The sequence below is a fragment of the Anolis carolinensis genome, chromosome 4, assembly GCF_035594765.1.
Source record: "Anolis carolinensis isolate JA03-04 chromosome 4, rAnoCar3.1.pri, whole genome shotgun sequence".
In the NCBI taxonomy this organism is placed as follows: Eukaryota; Metazoa; Chordata; class Lepidosauria; order Squamata; family Dactyloidae; genus Anolis; species Anolis carolinensis.
The window spans coordinates 168,168,595-168,184,653 of NC_085844.1; the positions used below are offsets into that span (position 1 = coordinate 168,168,595).

Genomic DNA, 16,059 nt, shown 5'->3' on the forward strand with positions numbered 1-16,059 from the left:
TAGAAAAAACTGCAAGAATATCAGGATAAGAAGATTAAAAGTGTGTGTGTGGGTGTGTGTGTGTACATATACACATATACATTTATATACGGTTAGTGTATTTTATTTAGGAGCAGCATATAGGAGTCCATAGGAGAAACTTAACTCAGCTGATTCTAAATATATGTTGTGTTAGATTCAATAGACTGCTTAATGATTATGTTCTGATTTGAATGCTATCTGAGCCAAGTAAATGTAATTTCCTCCAAATTAGTTGCATTTCAGCATATCTGTATTCTTCTGGATGATATCCAATCATCACAGTCTCACAGTTATAACTATAAATTATGCATTCATATCATGGGAACAGCTTAATTTTTGAGTATTCAATCTGATTGATGGCACCTCTAGCATTGAATTTTCTTGGCAAGATTTATTCAGAGATTTTACCATTGCCTTTCTCTGAGATTGAGAGAGCATGACATGCTCAAGGTCACCCAGTGGATTTCCATGGTTGAGCAGGCTTTTGAAATCTGATTTCAAGGAGTCATACTCAAACTATTACAACACTCTGGCTCCTCTTATTTCTATAAACAGAAATAGGAATATCTCTATCTGTCAATACCCATGGATTATAGCAACTATGTCGACCACTAGAATGTACCTGCGATTACTTTTACATTGCTGTTCTTGCTGGAGGTGCAAACCATGGAGAATAAAGTTTGGGGATACATTATACATATCTAAAACACTATAGGAAAGTATGGTCTTAGACAGTACATATATTTTATATTTAATTGCTATTTTAAATAAGTTTCCTACTCTTTGGCCTCGAATCACTCAATAGGCAGCTTGTAATATATCTGTTCTGGATTTGAACATATGGACCATATTTTCCGTAGACAGCTGCCTGGTCTCTCTCTGATGCACAAATGATCCCTGCATACAGAAGGACAAGTTCATGCTTTCTTTTCACTCTGTTTTTCTAACTCTGCAGTGGTTCTCAACCTGGGGTCCCCAGATGTTTTTGTCCTACAATTCCCAGTAATCCCAGCTAGTTTACCAGCTGTTAGGATTTCTGGGAGTTGAAAGCCAAAAATATCCGGGGATCCCAGTTTGAGAACCACTGCAGAGTAAGGAGTTTGGGACAGTTACATTCTACATAATATTATCACTGAGAAAGCTATATTTCAGGAATGATTGCCAGCTTTGTTAGAATGAAAGATCCCTTTTATTTAAATTGCCATGGTTAAAATTCATGTAAAGAATGTGACAATCTTAAACAGGAAATAAATGATTAAACATAGTTCTTAATTTCATTTGATTAATGTCAATGTTTGCAGGTATGTATTACAGCTACCCAGAATAAATACTGGGAGGAAATAGCATATGTACATTATAAAATACTGAAGAATATAAAACAAAATGTGCATGTACGTGCATAGGAATGCTGTTAAAACATCATTTGTATTCACTGCATAATGTAAAATTCATGTTCCATATAATCATAAATTTTTTATCTCTCTCTCTCTCTCTCTCTCTCTCTCTCTTTATATATATATATATATATATATATATATATATATATATATATATATATATATATATATTTGAACTTAAGCCATAAGCCAATGGTGGTGTTTATATACTAATTAATCTGTAAGAGAGTAAAAATGTGGCTTTGGAGAGCTAGTGCAATAGATAGATATGGAATGATGTGCAATGACTATTCTTACAGCCCAGATTACATTTGTGGATTATTTGATTTATTGTGAAGGTATTGTTTCAAACGACTTTAATTGTCTTAATGTATTTTATAATTCTATTTTAAATGTTTATTTTGAATAGTACATTGTTTTAAGGCATGAAATCGTTGCCTATGTGTAAAACCGTTTTGAGTCTCCTCCGTGGTGGAGAAAGGCGTGGCAGAAATGTCGTAAATAAACAAATAAATGATTTCATTTGCTACATGAATGATATGCCTAAAAGCACTGTATTTACAGTTTTTATGTGCCTCGGTGGCTTTGATCCCATCATTCTTTTAAAGCATTCATTGTTCAAGGAACAGGAATTTCCAACCCCATGTTTCTGTCTGAAGGCTTGTATTACTTGATCTCAGTCTATTTCTGGAGGTTAACAGACCTTTGGAAAAGGTGTAGGACATGGTTCAAGAGACTGCTGAATGGAGTTTGATGGAGACTGCAACTTATTATCCAAATTATGATCCCTTTTTCCAAGTAAATTCCTTCTTTATGTCTGCGCCTATCAACTTATGGTGACCTCATTAATTCCATAGGCTTTTATTTTAGCAAGGTATACTCAAAAGCTATTTTTGCCAGTTCCTTCCTCTGAATTTTAGCCTAGATAACCTCGTATTCGCTGATTGGCTTCTATACAAATACTAACCAGAGCTGGCCCTGCTTAGCTTCCGAGATCAGACAGAATCTGGTGCCTTTAAAGAATTTAGGTCACAAGTTCTCTAAAACATCTTAATCACATTTGCTCATACTCCTATACAGAGTTCACAATTTCAAGACTATTGTACTGCAATAGGTCTTCTGCAGTTATCAATAGGAACTGTGAGTGCGCTGACATTTCTTGCAGACTTGCTAAAGTCCCCAATTTCTTTTCTTACACGTGGGCCAGACAAATTGTCTATGGGCAAAGTAAGAGATGAGCTATTTGTACAAAACTGTGCCAATACAGTCATATTTCAGGGTGGAATTGTTCAACATTTCAATACAATGCAGCAAATTCAAAATCTCAATGGCATTAGAAAAAAACCCACCTGTTAGATTTGCTTTGGACTTTTTCTTGTTATAGAAGAAAAACAGCTAAAATACTTGAAGTTGGATGAAAATATTAATTGATATTAAATGCATGTTTATCATGTATATGTAGAAGGTATATAATTACATGTTCATTATCAAGAAGTGATTATAGTGATTAAAAAGTTCATAATGTATAAATGGGCACATATTTATTTCACAGAATAGTATTGTTCTTACAATATTAGAAGATACTCTTTAATATTCTTACCTACTCCCGTTGTTAATGGAGAACCAGTACGTGGAGGTGTAGCTGGAATGTTCTTAGGTGGAAGTGGTGGAGGAGCTGTATAACAAAAATAAGAACTTAAAAGTAAAAGATGGACAAAGTTCAACAAAAAATCGGAATCTGTTACTTGACCACATACAGATCCAGTCAAAATATGTTGTAATCCAGAGAATTCATGCCATATTTATTATACACCGTCTTATGCAAGACTTCTAGGTTGCTCGTTTGTTTACCAATAGCATGATTTCTAATGTAGCCCCTATATCACATCCCAATCTGTTCTGGACAGTCCCTCAAATGTTAGAAACAATTCTTTGCTGAGGACGCAAGGATTACAAGTAGGCAAAAAGCCCTATTGATTGAGTTTCCTATTCAAGTTTCTCATATCAACACAAAGACTTCATAAAAGTCTTGCAAAACACATTACAAAAGCCCATCTTTGCAATTCCTCTAATAATAGGTGTTATCTATAGATATATAAATGTTCTGGACTTTTTACCTAGAAGTAGGCAACGAAACTACATGACCCAAAACCACGAAACTTGGCAACACAACTCACCATCCTTGCCCCTAGGTTCCGACAACAAAACCAAACATCAAGGACGGAACCATGGCCCAAAAAACCCCAAAAACAAGAAAAAGCCATCTGCGCCTGCGCCGACCAGGACACGGCGTGTGGCTCTCATACGCTCCACACCCCTCCTAAACAGTCACCTGCGTGCTCACCTGTTCCCGCCACCGCCGTCATCTTTGCCACCATCCTCCATCCAGATCGCCCGAGGACAGAGAGAGGATGGTGAAAGAGGCAGTTTGCTCTCTGAGACACCAAGGTGGCCTGGCAAACTGCGGGCCTCGCAAGCGTGTGTGTGTGTGTGGGGGGAGGAGCGAAGGGTCCCCTACCCGTCTACGTAACTGAAGGTTCCAAGGCTGCGACTAGGCCTTGACTAGGCCTCAAAACAATTCTGGCTCTGAGGCCACGACTAGGCCTCGACTAGGCCTACAAACAATTCTGAGGCGCTGAGGGGAAATTGGGAGGTCTCTTTGGGGGTGAGAAAATAATGGAGGTGTCCTTGAACAGAATGAAAATGAGGCCAATGCAGAGGGAAGGGGAAATGGGGGGACTTTGGGGTGAGGAGAAAATAACAACAACAACAACAACAACAACAACAACAACAACAATATGGGGCCAATGGAGAGGGGAAAGGGAATGGGGGAGGTCTTTGGGGTGAGGAGACAACAACAACAACAACAACAACAACAACAACAATATGGGGCCAATGGAGAGGGGATTGGGGGGGGTCTTTGGGGTGACCAGAAAATCATAATAATAATAATAATAAATGGAACCCTGAAGGAGGAGACAGAAGGCCTGATCCTTGCAGCTCAGGAGCAAGCCATCAGAACAAATGCAATTAAGGCCAAGATCGAAAAATCATCTGATGACCCAAAATGCAGACTCTGCAAGGAAACCGATGAAACTATTGATCATATCCTCAGCTGCTGTAAGAAAATGGCACAGACAGACTACAAACAGAGGCACAACTATGTGGCCCAAATGATTCATTGGAACTTATGCCTCAAGTACCACCTTCCAGCAGCAAAGAACTGGTGGGATCACAAACCTGCAAAAGTATTGGAAAATGAGCACACAAAGATACTGTGGGACTTCCTAATCCAGACTGACAAAGTTCTGGAACACAACACACCAGACATCACAGTTGTTGAAAAGAAAAAGGTTTGGATCATTGATGTTGCCATCCCAGGTGACAGTCGCATTGACGAAAAACAACAGGAAAAACTCAGCCACTATCAGGATCTCAAGATTGAACTTCAAAGACTCTGGCAGAAACCAGTGCAGGTGGTCCCGGTGGTGATCGGCACACTGGGTGCTGTGCCAATAGATCTCAGCCGGCATTTGGAAATAATAGACATTGACAAAATTACGATCTGCCAACTGCAAAAGGCCACCCTGCTGGGATCTGCGCGCATCATCCAAAAATACATCACACAGTCCTAGACACTTGGGAAGTGTTCGACTTGTGATTTTGTGATATGAAATCCAGCATATCTATCTTGTTTGCTGTGTCATAATGAAATAATAATAATACAATAATAACGGGGGGCCTCACAGTAAAGGGTTATGGGGTGCTCTCAAACCAAGGAAATAATATATTGGGGGGGGGGGGAATGCCTAAACTCCCTTCCACAGTTCAATACAATCCCCATTGAACTGGATTATACAGCAGTCTGGACTCAGATAACCCAGCTCAAAGCAGATAGTATGATTTACCTGCCTCGAGATTCTAGGGTCCCTTCCACACAACTGAATGCCATCGCCATTTCCTACTTTGAACTGAGTTCACTCTGAACCACACTCTAACAACAGGGGAATTCCAGACATGAAACAATCAGGGCCAGCTAACACCTTCCCATCAAAAGATTCCCCCAGGGAGGAAGCAGCCAGGCTTTGAAGCTGAAAGGCCATTGCATCCAAATCATTCTGCCAAACTGCGGCCTTCATACTTGCCTCCAACAGACAAAACAAGTAACAGCCAGAAATATTGTATATTCACATACTTTAGAAAATAACATATACTAACTACCGCCAATTCATCAATACTTTATTTCCAAGACCACCACAATTTGCCACAGCAACGTGTGACCGGGAACAGCTAGTACTCTATAAATGTAGTGGTATGCAGGAAGATCTATCTATTTAAATATTAAAGAGGAGAATTCAAAAGATTGAGTTTGAATAGGTCATTTATGAACATACTATTACCATCCTTTGGTATATATTTTTATGCCAGTGAGCTAGTGGATATTGTTTAAGTTTAAGTAAGTTTAATGGTGCAATTCAGGTCATAAGATAAGTAATGCTTTATAGATAACATTAAAATGCATACCTGATAAAGCAACAACATATCAAATACAAAATTCACATATTAAAATTGGAGATGCGAAGTTCCAGTTTGGCCAAAGTTTCTTGTATTAAGATTGTATTTTTTTCCGTCCTGGTCCCGGTTCTGTTCATTATCTTTATTAACGACTTAGACAAAGGGTTAGAAGGCACAATCATCAAGTTTGCAGATGACACCAAACTGGGAGGGATAGCTAACACTCCAGAAGACAGGAGCAGAATTCAAAATGATCTTAACAGACTAGAAAGATGGGCCGAAACTAACAAAATGAAGTTCAACAGGGACAAATGCAAGATACTTCACTTCGGCAGAAAACATGGAATGCAAAGATACATAATGGGGGATGCCTGGCTCGAGAGCAGTACGTGTGAAAAAGATCTTGGAGTCCTTGTGGACAACAAGTAAAACATGAGCCAACAATGTGATGCGACTGCTAAAAAAGCCAAAGGGATTCTGGCCTGCATCAATAGGAGTATAGTGTCTAGATCCAGGGAAGTCATGCTACCCCTCTATTCTGCCTTGGTCAGGCCACACCTGGAATACTGTGTCCAATTCTGGGCACCACAGTTGAAGGGAGATGTTGACAAGCTGGAAAGCGTCCAGAGGAGGGCGACTAAAATGATCAAGGGTCTGCAGAATAAGCCCTATGAGGAGCGGCTTAAAGAGCTGGGCATGTTTAGCCTGCAGAAGAGAAGGCTGAGAGGAGACATGATAGCCATGTATAAAGATGTGAGGGGAAGTCATAGGGAGGAGGGAGCAAGCTTGTTCTCTGCTGCCCTGGAGACTAGGACGTGGAACAATGGCTTCAAACTGCAGGAACGGAGATTCCACCTGAACATCAGGAAGAACTTCCTGACTGTGAGAGCTGTTCGGCAGTGGAACTCTCTCCCCCAGACTGTGGTGGAGGCTCCTTCTTTGGAGGCTTTTAAGCAGAGGCTGGATGGCCATCTGTCGGGGGTGCTTTGAATGCGATTTCCTGTTTCTTGGCAGGGTGTTGGACTGGATGGCCCATGAGGTCTCTTCCAACTCTACTATTCTATGATTCTATGATAAGATATAAAAAGTTTTAAAAATAGCTTCTTGATACATGGTTGATTGTTCAAAGAGCCATTAGAAAGGAAATTATATAAAAGTTGGAGTTCCCAACTGTCAGCAGTCAGTTTAGTCTTTGTGCTCTGATGGCCAATGAAGACAGAAAGTGAAAGAAGGCATTCTAGGGATGCATCCACACTGTAGAATTAATGCTGTTTGAAACCATTTTAACTGCCATGGCTCTTGGCTGTTGTAGTTTTAAAGGCGTTTAGCCTTTCTCCATGAAGAGTACTGGTGCCTCACCAAACTACATTTCCCATTATTCCTTAGAATTGAGCCTTGATGAACTCTTGGAAGAGAAAATTACACAGGGGGAGATCCTTTTCTTCATCGAATTACTTTGTAAAACTGTATATTTTCTCTCAAAATACATTTAATCTACATTTTGTTTCAACATATTATTCAAATGTATATATTGATACATGTGAACTGTCAGGAACGAGATTGCAACAGTTTAAGGGGAGTCTGAAATCTGGTGGACAATTAAATTTTAAGCTTTTTTTCACTCTAAGTGAAGGTCAGATCATTTCATTCAGGAATATTAAGGCTGAATTGCTTGAGAATCTCTAAAAATAAACCCAGGAAATTTCAAAGCCAGTAGAGTTTCAAAAGCTTGCATGATATATTTTCTGCATTTTGTTTGAACAATAAAGATATCCACTTGTCTGTGAATTTTGTTTTGAAAATAAACCTTGGCAGATAAGAATTATACTACTTTGGTGCCTTGCTGCAATTTAAATTAATCTTTAAGGATATTTTTAAACTAGCTCTAGATTACCTCAAGTGTTTATGTTTTTTTTCAGTCACAAAACAGATAAATACCCGAAAATAGCTTAGGCTGCCTACCTTCTTATTGCTTTTCTGAATACATAAAAAAACTTTTGTATTCAGGCAGTCTTCTGCTTGAAAGAGAGTATGGTTTGGTGGCTACAACTCCAGAGACCAATGCCTAATTCCTGCTTGGCCATGAAAAGAATTCACTTGGTGACCTTGAGCAGGTCACACTCTCAGCATCAGAGGAAGGCAAAGACAAACCTCCTCTGAACAAATCTCACCAAGAAAATTTTGGGAAAGGTTCATCTTAGGGTTTCTGTAAAGCTGGGAACAACTTGAACTTACACAACAACAAAGCTCCTGGCTTCTTTACTGGCAGCTCAGAAACATTCGACAATTGGTTCTATACTTTTTATTGATGCACGTTGGAATTGCATTTAAATCAATTTTGTTTTAATATTTTATTTTGCTTTAGAGTTCTTATTTGTGTTTACACTTCTGGTGAGCTGTACTGAGTCCCACTTTTGGGAAAAGGTGGAATATAAATCTAATCAACCTCAACCGCTAACAGAAGACAGATGAGAAATAACCCAAATTTCTTGCTCATCACTATGAGGTAGTGAAGCATCACTACCCGATGCAGCCCACATTTTGTTGTGCTGTGAGATGTTTTGAGATAGCAAGTGTGATACCGCTTTAACTATTGCTAGTTTTAAAATGAGTTTTTCCTTTTCCCTTCACAAACATGAATCCAATTTTAGTTCTTAATAGGAGCTTACAAATATGTGCCATGCTGTACTAGTTGCTAGGTGATTGTCTTTTTGATTAAAAGTCAGGCTTAACTTGGCAAATTGAGATCGCAAAAAAGAGAGTTTTCTCTCCAAGAACTGAGAATTGTTTCAGAGTACATTCTGAAAGATTGATTCCAATGCATAAAGCAATAGATATTTATTTATTTATTTATTTACAGTATTTATATTCCACCCTTCTCACCCCGAAGGGGACTCAGGGCGGATCACATTGTATACATATATATGGGCAACATTTAATGCCCATATACACATAGAACTGAGACAGAGACAGACGCAGAGGCAATTTAACCTTCTCCTGAGGGGATGTTCGATTCCGGCCACAGGGGGGAGCAGCTGCTTCATCATCCACTGCGACTGCACTTCCTCATTCCAATGTCAGCTGGATGATATTTTTATGGAGTCGTAAATTAGTTAAATTAGCCTCCCCACTTTGTAAGTGGTATCTTAATTTCCTACTTGATAGATGCAACTATCTTTCGGGTTGCTAGGTCAGCAATGAGCAGGGGCTGTTTTTTATTTTTAATTGTCGGGTGCTCACGCCACCACGGGCTGGCCTCGAACTCATGACCTCATGGTCAGAGTGATTTATTGCAGCTGGCTGCTCACCAGCCTGCGCCACAGCCCGGCCCCCAATATCTCAATATCCATGACAGTATAATGAGCAATAATTCTTAACAATGCTGTTTCCCTCTCCTACCTAAATGTTTGGTAACAGGAATAAAAAAAACCCTTTTTCCAATAGACAATACTTTTACTTACTTCCAGATGGAAAAGGTTGTGATGAATTTGGAGATTCTACACTTTCTGGCTGCACTGAACCCCATACTTCAGGTTGATCTATTGGAGCTGAACACAAAAGGATATAAAACATTGATGCATGGAAATCTAGAGGTAACAAACCTTTATCCTACTTTTAAAAATAATTAGAAAATATCCATTTTTGACAAACTCAGTTTGTCCTTGAGTTTAGGAAAAATCAGACAGGAGAGAAAGAAGCTAGGAAGAACTAATAGGAGACAACAAGAAGACTGCAAATGGTCTTAATTCTTATAATGCCAAAGTTATAACCATATTACTTACTTTCTTGGTTAGCCATTTATATCAAATGGTATTCTAGCAATTTTTAAAAATCTTCTTTTACTTATTGTACACCCACAGGTAGACTGATATTTGTTCACAAATAAGAATAGATCTACTTTGTGTTCAATTTATGAATTCTGTTCATAATGAACCTCTATCAAGGGACTTAGATAAGGTGAAAAATTGTATAAAATAAATTCAGAAAAATTCTTTCTGGTTATTTCAAACTATCGAGACAGAGTCTAATATAAATAAAATTAAACAATATTACTTGCCTTCCAACTTCTCTTCCTCGAATGCAGACTCTAGGGGTGGACCAAATAGTGGTGCTAGGACTGCAGGATCCTCTGTGGTTTTCTTGCTGCAGTACAATATGGATACTGAATTACAATTACTGGTGGTTACTAGATTTCACAAAAAGAGTTTACTAATCCATGCTCAGTTTTAATTGTAGCTCCAGATTTTGTAGGGGTTATACAGGTTCTGAGCCTATGTTGTGAACAGGGTGCATCGTTTCGATAGCTCCCAATATAACCAGAATCACAGGTGCTCTTAAAACCACACCACAGCACTGTCATTAAAATTAAATATCGATTCCCCATCCCACAATTCCAGTGATACAGTTGCCACTGCTTTCAAAACAACAAATTTTTGTTGCACGGTCCATTTGTGATACTCTGTTATTTCAAAATGGAACTTCAGGAAGCAGCTTCTGAAATAGTAAAATTCTATGAAAAGAGATGGTGGGGTTCAAATTGCATAAAATAAGATCTGTGGGTCTCTTTCTCCTGATAGCAGGGCTTTCCATTGTTTTTCAGTAGCTTTCAAATTTATCTTCTAGCACTACAAAGCATTTCAAAATAATTTATTTGCTTCTTGTCAGTTTTCTTTGCTGTCTAACTTTCACAAGTGTAAGAAACTGAAAATACTATGACCCGGATGAATTGGAAATACTGTGATCTTGACACTACCTTTTCATGGTGGTGAGACTTGATGGTAGCACTGCTGAGGGGCTCCCACGTCAGATATACTTTTGCTGGGGAGCCAGGCTCAATGTGTGAAACAGCTACTGGGCAGCAGCAGTAGTGGGGGAACACTGAAGAAGGATCTCTTACAGACTACAGCAGTGGACCAAAGCTATCTCTAAAGTAACTTATGCTGTACAGAAGAAGGTAATGGTAAACAACTCCTGAAGTCCTTGAAACCCATATGATGACATCATCTATGGACTTCATCACATTTGCCGCTGGAATCGCTGCAGAGCCTGTCACCCCGCATCACCCAACTTGACTCTAACCTCATCCCACAGGGGGAAGCATCCACCATCTAGCTTCCACCCATTGTTGGTAATGCAACACGGAAAGCTTCCCATGTTGCTGTGGTGGTGGCATACACCGGTTCCTCTTCAGTTTTGCTACCGAACTCCACTGGAAGTAGCTACTAGTTGTACAATATGGAATGGGAGATGGCGGGCTCCATGGCAAAACTGAAGAGGCACCTGTGTATGCTGCCAAATTTTGGCCCATCTGATGAAGTTGTAAAATGAAACAAGATGGTGCTCTGACAATAGTGACTGCATATTTTGCCCTAAAGCTCCACTTCTACATGCAGAGATGTATACAGTACATAAAAGAAAGGTGTTTTGAACTCGGATAGAGGAGTTATAGATTGTGCTTATTTTAAAACATTTTAAAAGAAAATGGACCAATAAATCATGAACTTAATAATAATATTGCAGGATGCCATATTGGGTTAAGAAGTGCAGCTCTTCCCATACTGTAAGCATATGCCACTTTTACACCAACCTTAGAAGTTCTGGAGTAGGAGTTGAACGCCTAGGTCTTGCTATTTCTTCACCTGGCACATAAGATACAATTTTAAGGTTATTTTCCCAGCACCCTCTAGAAAAATGGTGCAATTACTATTAGAAATGCCAACTGTATAAGATCCCTTCCTTCGCATTACAGTAGTCACAAAGAACAATAAAACATTGTTTCAATCATCTCTTCTCAGAATATGGATGTATTTGTATAATTTATATTTGAAATACTAATATAATGTATACTTTCTTGGATCCTTTTTCTTGTTGTGCACTATTTCTGGGTCTTAGTGCTTGTTCCTCGCAGAGTAAATATAACATTAACTATAATGTTTCTTACATAACTATGATAATTCTAATTGAAACAATTTTTTTGCAATTCATTTCAGCTAGGTCTTTGTCACTTTCACAAATATGGTTTAGTTTTGATCTCCTCTCCCATGTTACATATGTATGTATGGATATGTATGGGTGTGCTTGATGCAAAAGTATATGACCATGTTTATAATTGGGAAAAAAAACCTAAGCCCAAATCCTATGCCAACAAACCCTTTATAATTCCAAATCTCTAACATATATTTTTCTTGGCCTGCTGAACGTATTTGTGCACTCAGGCAAACTTCATATGTCTCTCGTTGTGATATTGTCAGAGTTTATTAATTTTACTTGCTAAAAATTCATGCAGAATTTAATAGTAATATCAGAAATTACTGTTGTTAGATACACAAAATGTTATTTTGAGGACATATATAAAATTAAATATCTTTATAGCAGCCTATAAAATTAAGTATCTTTTGCAATAATTTTAGAGTATGAAAAATAAGAAGTAAATATTTGCAATCACTGAAGATGCAAAACATATCTAGAGATATATTCCAAGAAAATAAAATGCATATATACTTACTAGATAAATTCCTTTTTATTGTACCCTAAAATTAAAAACAAAAATGCAGTTTAGGACTACATGAATATATTTTAAGACAGTAGCAGGAATGAAAGACTCTGGACACTGGAACAAACAGTGAAGGCAAATAAGTCAGGAACTAGAAAAGGGTACAGGAAATTAACATTAATAAGCCAAAATACATATTAACTTTGGTTCACACATTCTATTTTAGGTGTCAGTCATGCTGTCTAATTCTTACTTCACTAATTTAAGATTTAATGAGTTGCTACAAATGTACAGCCTCATAATTTTAGACCTTGAAATAAAATTGATCCCACTCACCATTTTTAGGTGCAATTGATGCACCAAAAATGCTGGATTTAGAAAAACAAATTAACAAATTGTCCAGAACTAAATTTACAATTGCTAAAATAAGCAGATTTTTTTAAAAAAATCTTTCATGTAGATGCTTTTATGGCAAGCATGCTCTTGCTGCTAAACACACACAAAAAATCTACATTTCTCCTGTCCCCTTCACTATCCTTCCAATGCTGATGCTGCTAGAAAAAAAATCCGACTAAACAGAAGACAAGGAGGAAAATGAGATGGTGCATGGGAATAAAAAGGTTTTGTAAAAAGGAGATTCTTTGTCAGAGACTTTGTCAATTGAGGTATGCCTGTATGCTTCCTTCTGTTCCTACATATATGCTATTTATATATAAACTAGTAGTACATCACATATTCATATTCTCTTATAAGAAAAGTAATCCAAACATTATGCAAGAGGATCAGATTAATCTACTTTACTTGCAATTCACAAAACCAGTTTATATTGGATATGGATTATGATCACCCCCTAGTCATTTCTGCAACTGATTTAACATGAAACGTCATGCAACATCTTACCGGACTGCGCCTCTGTGGTCAGCAAAAAAAAAAAAAAGAGAGAGAGAGAGAGAGAGAACAGATTGCTGATCAGAGAGTGACTGAACATGGATTGGGGGTTGGAAAGCAGATTTTCAGTAAGGGCTGGCCAAAGATACTTTTCAACCTGAGACAAAAGAGAAATTGCCTTTCCCTCAATTTCATGTACAAAAAGCGAGCAAAACTGACAGGTGAATGGTAGCTAAACAATGGTCATCAGACAGCATCTTCCACTCCAACTGAGAGCAACCCGGTTGCCTGGGTGAGCAAGCTGGACCATATGGCATTCCCACCACTAGCATCCTGTATCTTTTGGTTGCCTCCTATGTCTCCTTTCATAAAGATTTGCCACTCTGCCTAAGATCAAGGTGAGACTTGTGGTGGAAGATAGGCCATCTTTCTCTTGTTTCACAAATAGGAAACATTAAGTACTAAATGATCCTGGCTGCTTTCCTCATCATTTCTGTCCAAGTCTTTGAATCTGTTTGGTGTTCCTTTTTATAAAAATACATATTTTTATAAATTATAAATTAATAATAAAATATAAAATAATTCAGAAATGAATATCAAATTGCCTGTTTCACTTGCTGTTTGCCTATTTGATCATTCATAAATATAGCTAAGCGAGAGAAATTATAAGTATGGAAGTAGGAAGTAACATGTATCACGAAGCCTAGCAAGTTTTTATTAAATTTAAAGACCCTCCTCTCCTCTTTCTTCCAATTTCTTGTTAGAAATAAGCAGAAATTTAGACTTCTATTGTTGTCTAGTGAGAAAGACATGCCAGTATTTTATTCTCATATGTTTGCAAACAAGTGTATAGCATCCAAAAGCACATCCTTATAATTTAAAAATATAACAACATATGGGCCCTGAAGATATTTGGCAAGCCACTTTTATTTGCTTTTCAGTTATGAATGCAGGTAAGCATATGCTTATATGAATGCAGATATAACTAAATACAGCTGGTGAGTACTTCTGAGTGTACACATTTAATTTTTAAATTGAGATTACTAAGTATGCATATAGACATTATTTTTAAAGAGAATTCAAGATCCACAAGAATCAATATAAATCATATTCCAATACAAAGCAGGAAATGTCAGGGAACATGTTATATAAAACTTCTGTCCTAGAAATCATTCTAGTATTTTTAGGCCCCAGCTGAGGGACTACTTTACAGATTTTCAGCTCTTGTGCCACACTGCTTCATTAATTTCAGTGGACCTATGCCAATTTATACGCGCCAAGTATTTGTCAATACACATTTTATGTTTTTTCTTCTTCCAGTAAATGACTGTCATATCCATTTTAAGAAAGACATTTCACAGTATAAATATAGGGGGAAAGGTTTCTGCAAATACCAAATTTCATCAACATTTCTTATTCAATGTTCGTTTTCAGTAATTTTGATCATGACTCACCAAGCAGATAATAAGCTACCCTTGCATAACAAGGAACACAGTATCATCTGGGGCTATGTATGCAAAACTAAACCACTGCTGGCATGGGGTCTCAGCAGGAAGGGCACCTCTCCCTGGGATTGCGGGTTCAGGTCACCCTGCCCCTTTCTTTATTCAGGCTGCCACTGGCAAAAGTCTAATGAGCCATTGTTGAGTGTAGGAAATGAAAAGCCCTCTTCCTTTCATAGAAAATGAAATCTGCTACTCAGCAACATCTGGAGAAGCAGAGTTGGGTCACATTTGAAAGTTACGAACGAGCAAAAAATAAGTGAAACAAATGGAAGCTCATATTTTATACCAGGAAATTTGCAGAAATCACATTTAGCCAAAAATCTCAGTATATAAAATAATATATTCTTAGTCATTGCTTTTACAATAACAAACGCCATCGCAAAAGATCTGCAAAAATTCTAAATTTGCAGCAGGAGGAGGGGATATATAGCACAAACTGCAAAATGAACTCCACAACTCAGAATATGAATGCAATGGAAAGTGATCAGTACTCACAAATATTTAATATAATATTTTGGGTCTATAGTCTGCTAAATCAGTATTAAATAACACAGGGAGACAATAATTTATAATAAGTATTAAGAGCTGAAGAAGACTGAGTCTTACCGGACTTTTCCTCTATAGAATGCATTAACAAAGGAAAAAGAAAAAGAAAACGGACATTTTCAACTATTCAGAAATCTTTAAGAAAATAAAAACCGTCTCTATAAAATAAAACAATTTTGTTAAAGGATCAGTCCTAAAACAACAAATCTTACTGGTTAAATAGGACTTCTCATCACAACTGGGAAATAAAATGTTACAAGTAAAGGTGCTTCTCATAACACATTATTGTTTTGGAACTAAACAATATTACAGAGATATCATTCACCTTGTTGTTTAATCATCCATTATCAACATTATTTTCACTTGTAACATCCTGGGGACTAAACATCCGCTGGGGCATTTTCAATTTTACAAGATTGTAATACCCATTTTGAAGCTTTTTTTTTTTAAACAACAACAATAATTCCACACTTTAAAAAAGTTATATTAACTCGTTATGTAGGAGTCCCCTCAGGAACATATTATCATACATAACATATTACCTTGAAAAGCGACTTTTTGAGATCTGCATGTAAGTATGATTGGGATCTGCATGTAAATATGACTGGGATCTGCATGTAAATATGATTGGGACTTCAGGGTATAAATATTAACAAAAAATGTGAAAGGCCTACAAAGTAATCTCATGGACAAG

At 37.5% G+C, this 16,059-nt stretch overlaps 1 protein-coding gene across 18 annotated transcripts in view; it reads right to left on the reverse strand.

The window, feature by feature from the left end:
- The window catches only part of sgip1 (SH3GL interacting endocytic adaptor 1), a 169,292-nt gene that overhangs the window by 73,236 nt on the left and 79,997 nt on the right, over positions 1 to 16,059 (reverse strand). For 10 of the 18 annotated variants that reach the window (XM_062978197.1, XM_062978201.1, XM_062978202.1 and 7 more), the window contains 6 exons: positions 13,327 to 13,338; positions 12,439 to 12,463; positions 11,521 to 11,572; positions 9,991 to 10,076; positions 9,395 to 9,481; positions 3,019 to 3,093 (listed from right to left, as the gene is read on the reverse strand). In XM_062978197.1, the coding sequence (XP_062834267.1) occupies positions 3,019 to 3,093; positions 9,395 to 9,481; positions 9,991 to 10,076; positions 11,521 to 11,572; positions 12,439 to 12,463; positions 13,327 to 13,338 (337 nt within the window). The remainder of the gene's footprint in view (positions 1 to 3,018; positions 3,094 to 9,394; positions 9,482 to 9,990; positions 10,077 to 11,520; positions 11,573 to 12,438; positions 12,464 to 13,326; positions 13,339 to 16,059) is intronic. The other 8 variants (XM_062978203.1, XM_062978194.1, XM_062978205.1 and 5 more) reach the window with 1 other exon arrangement.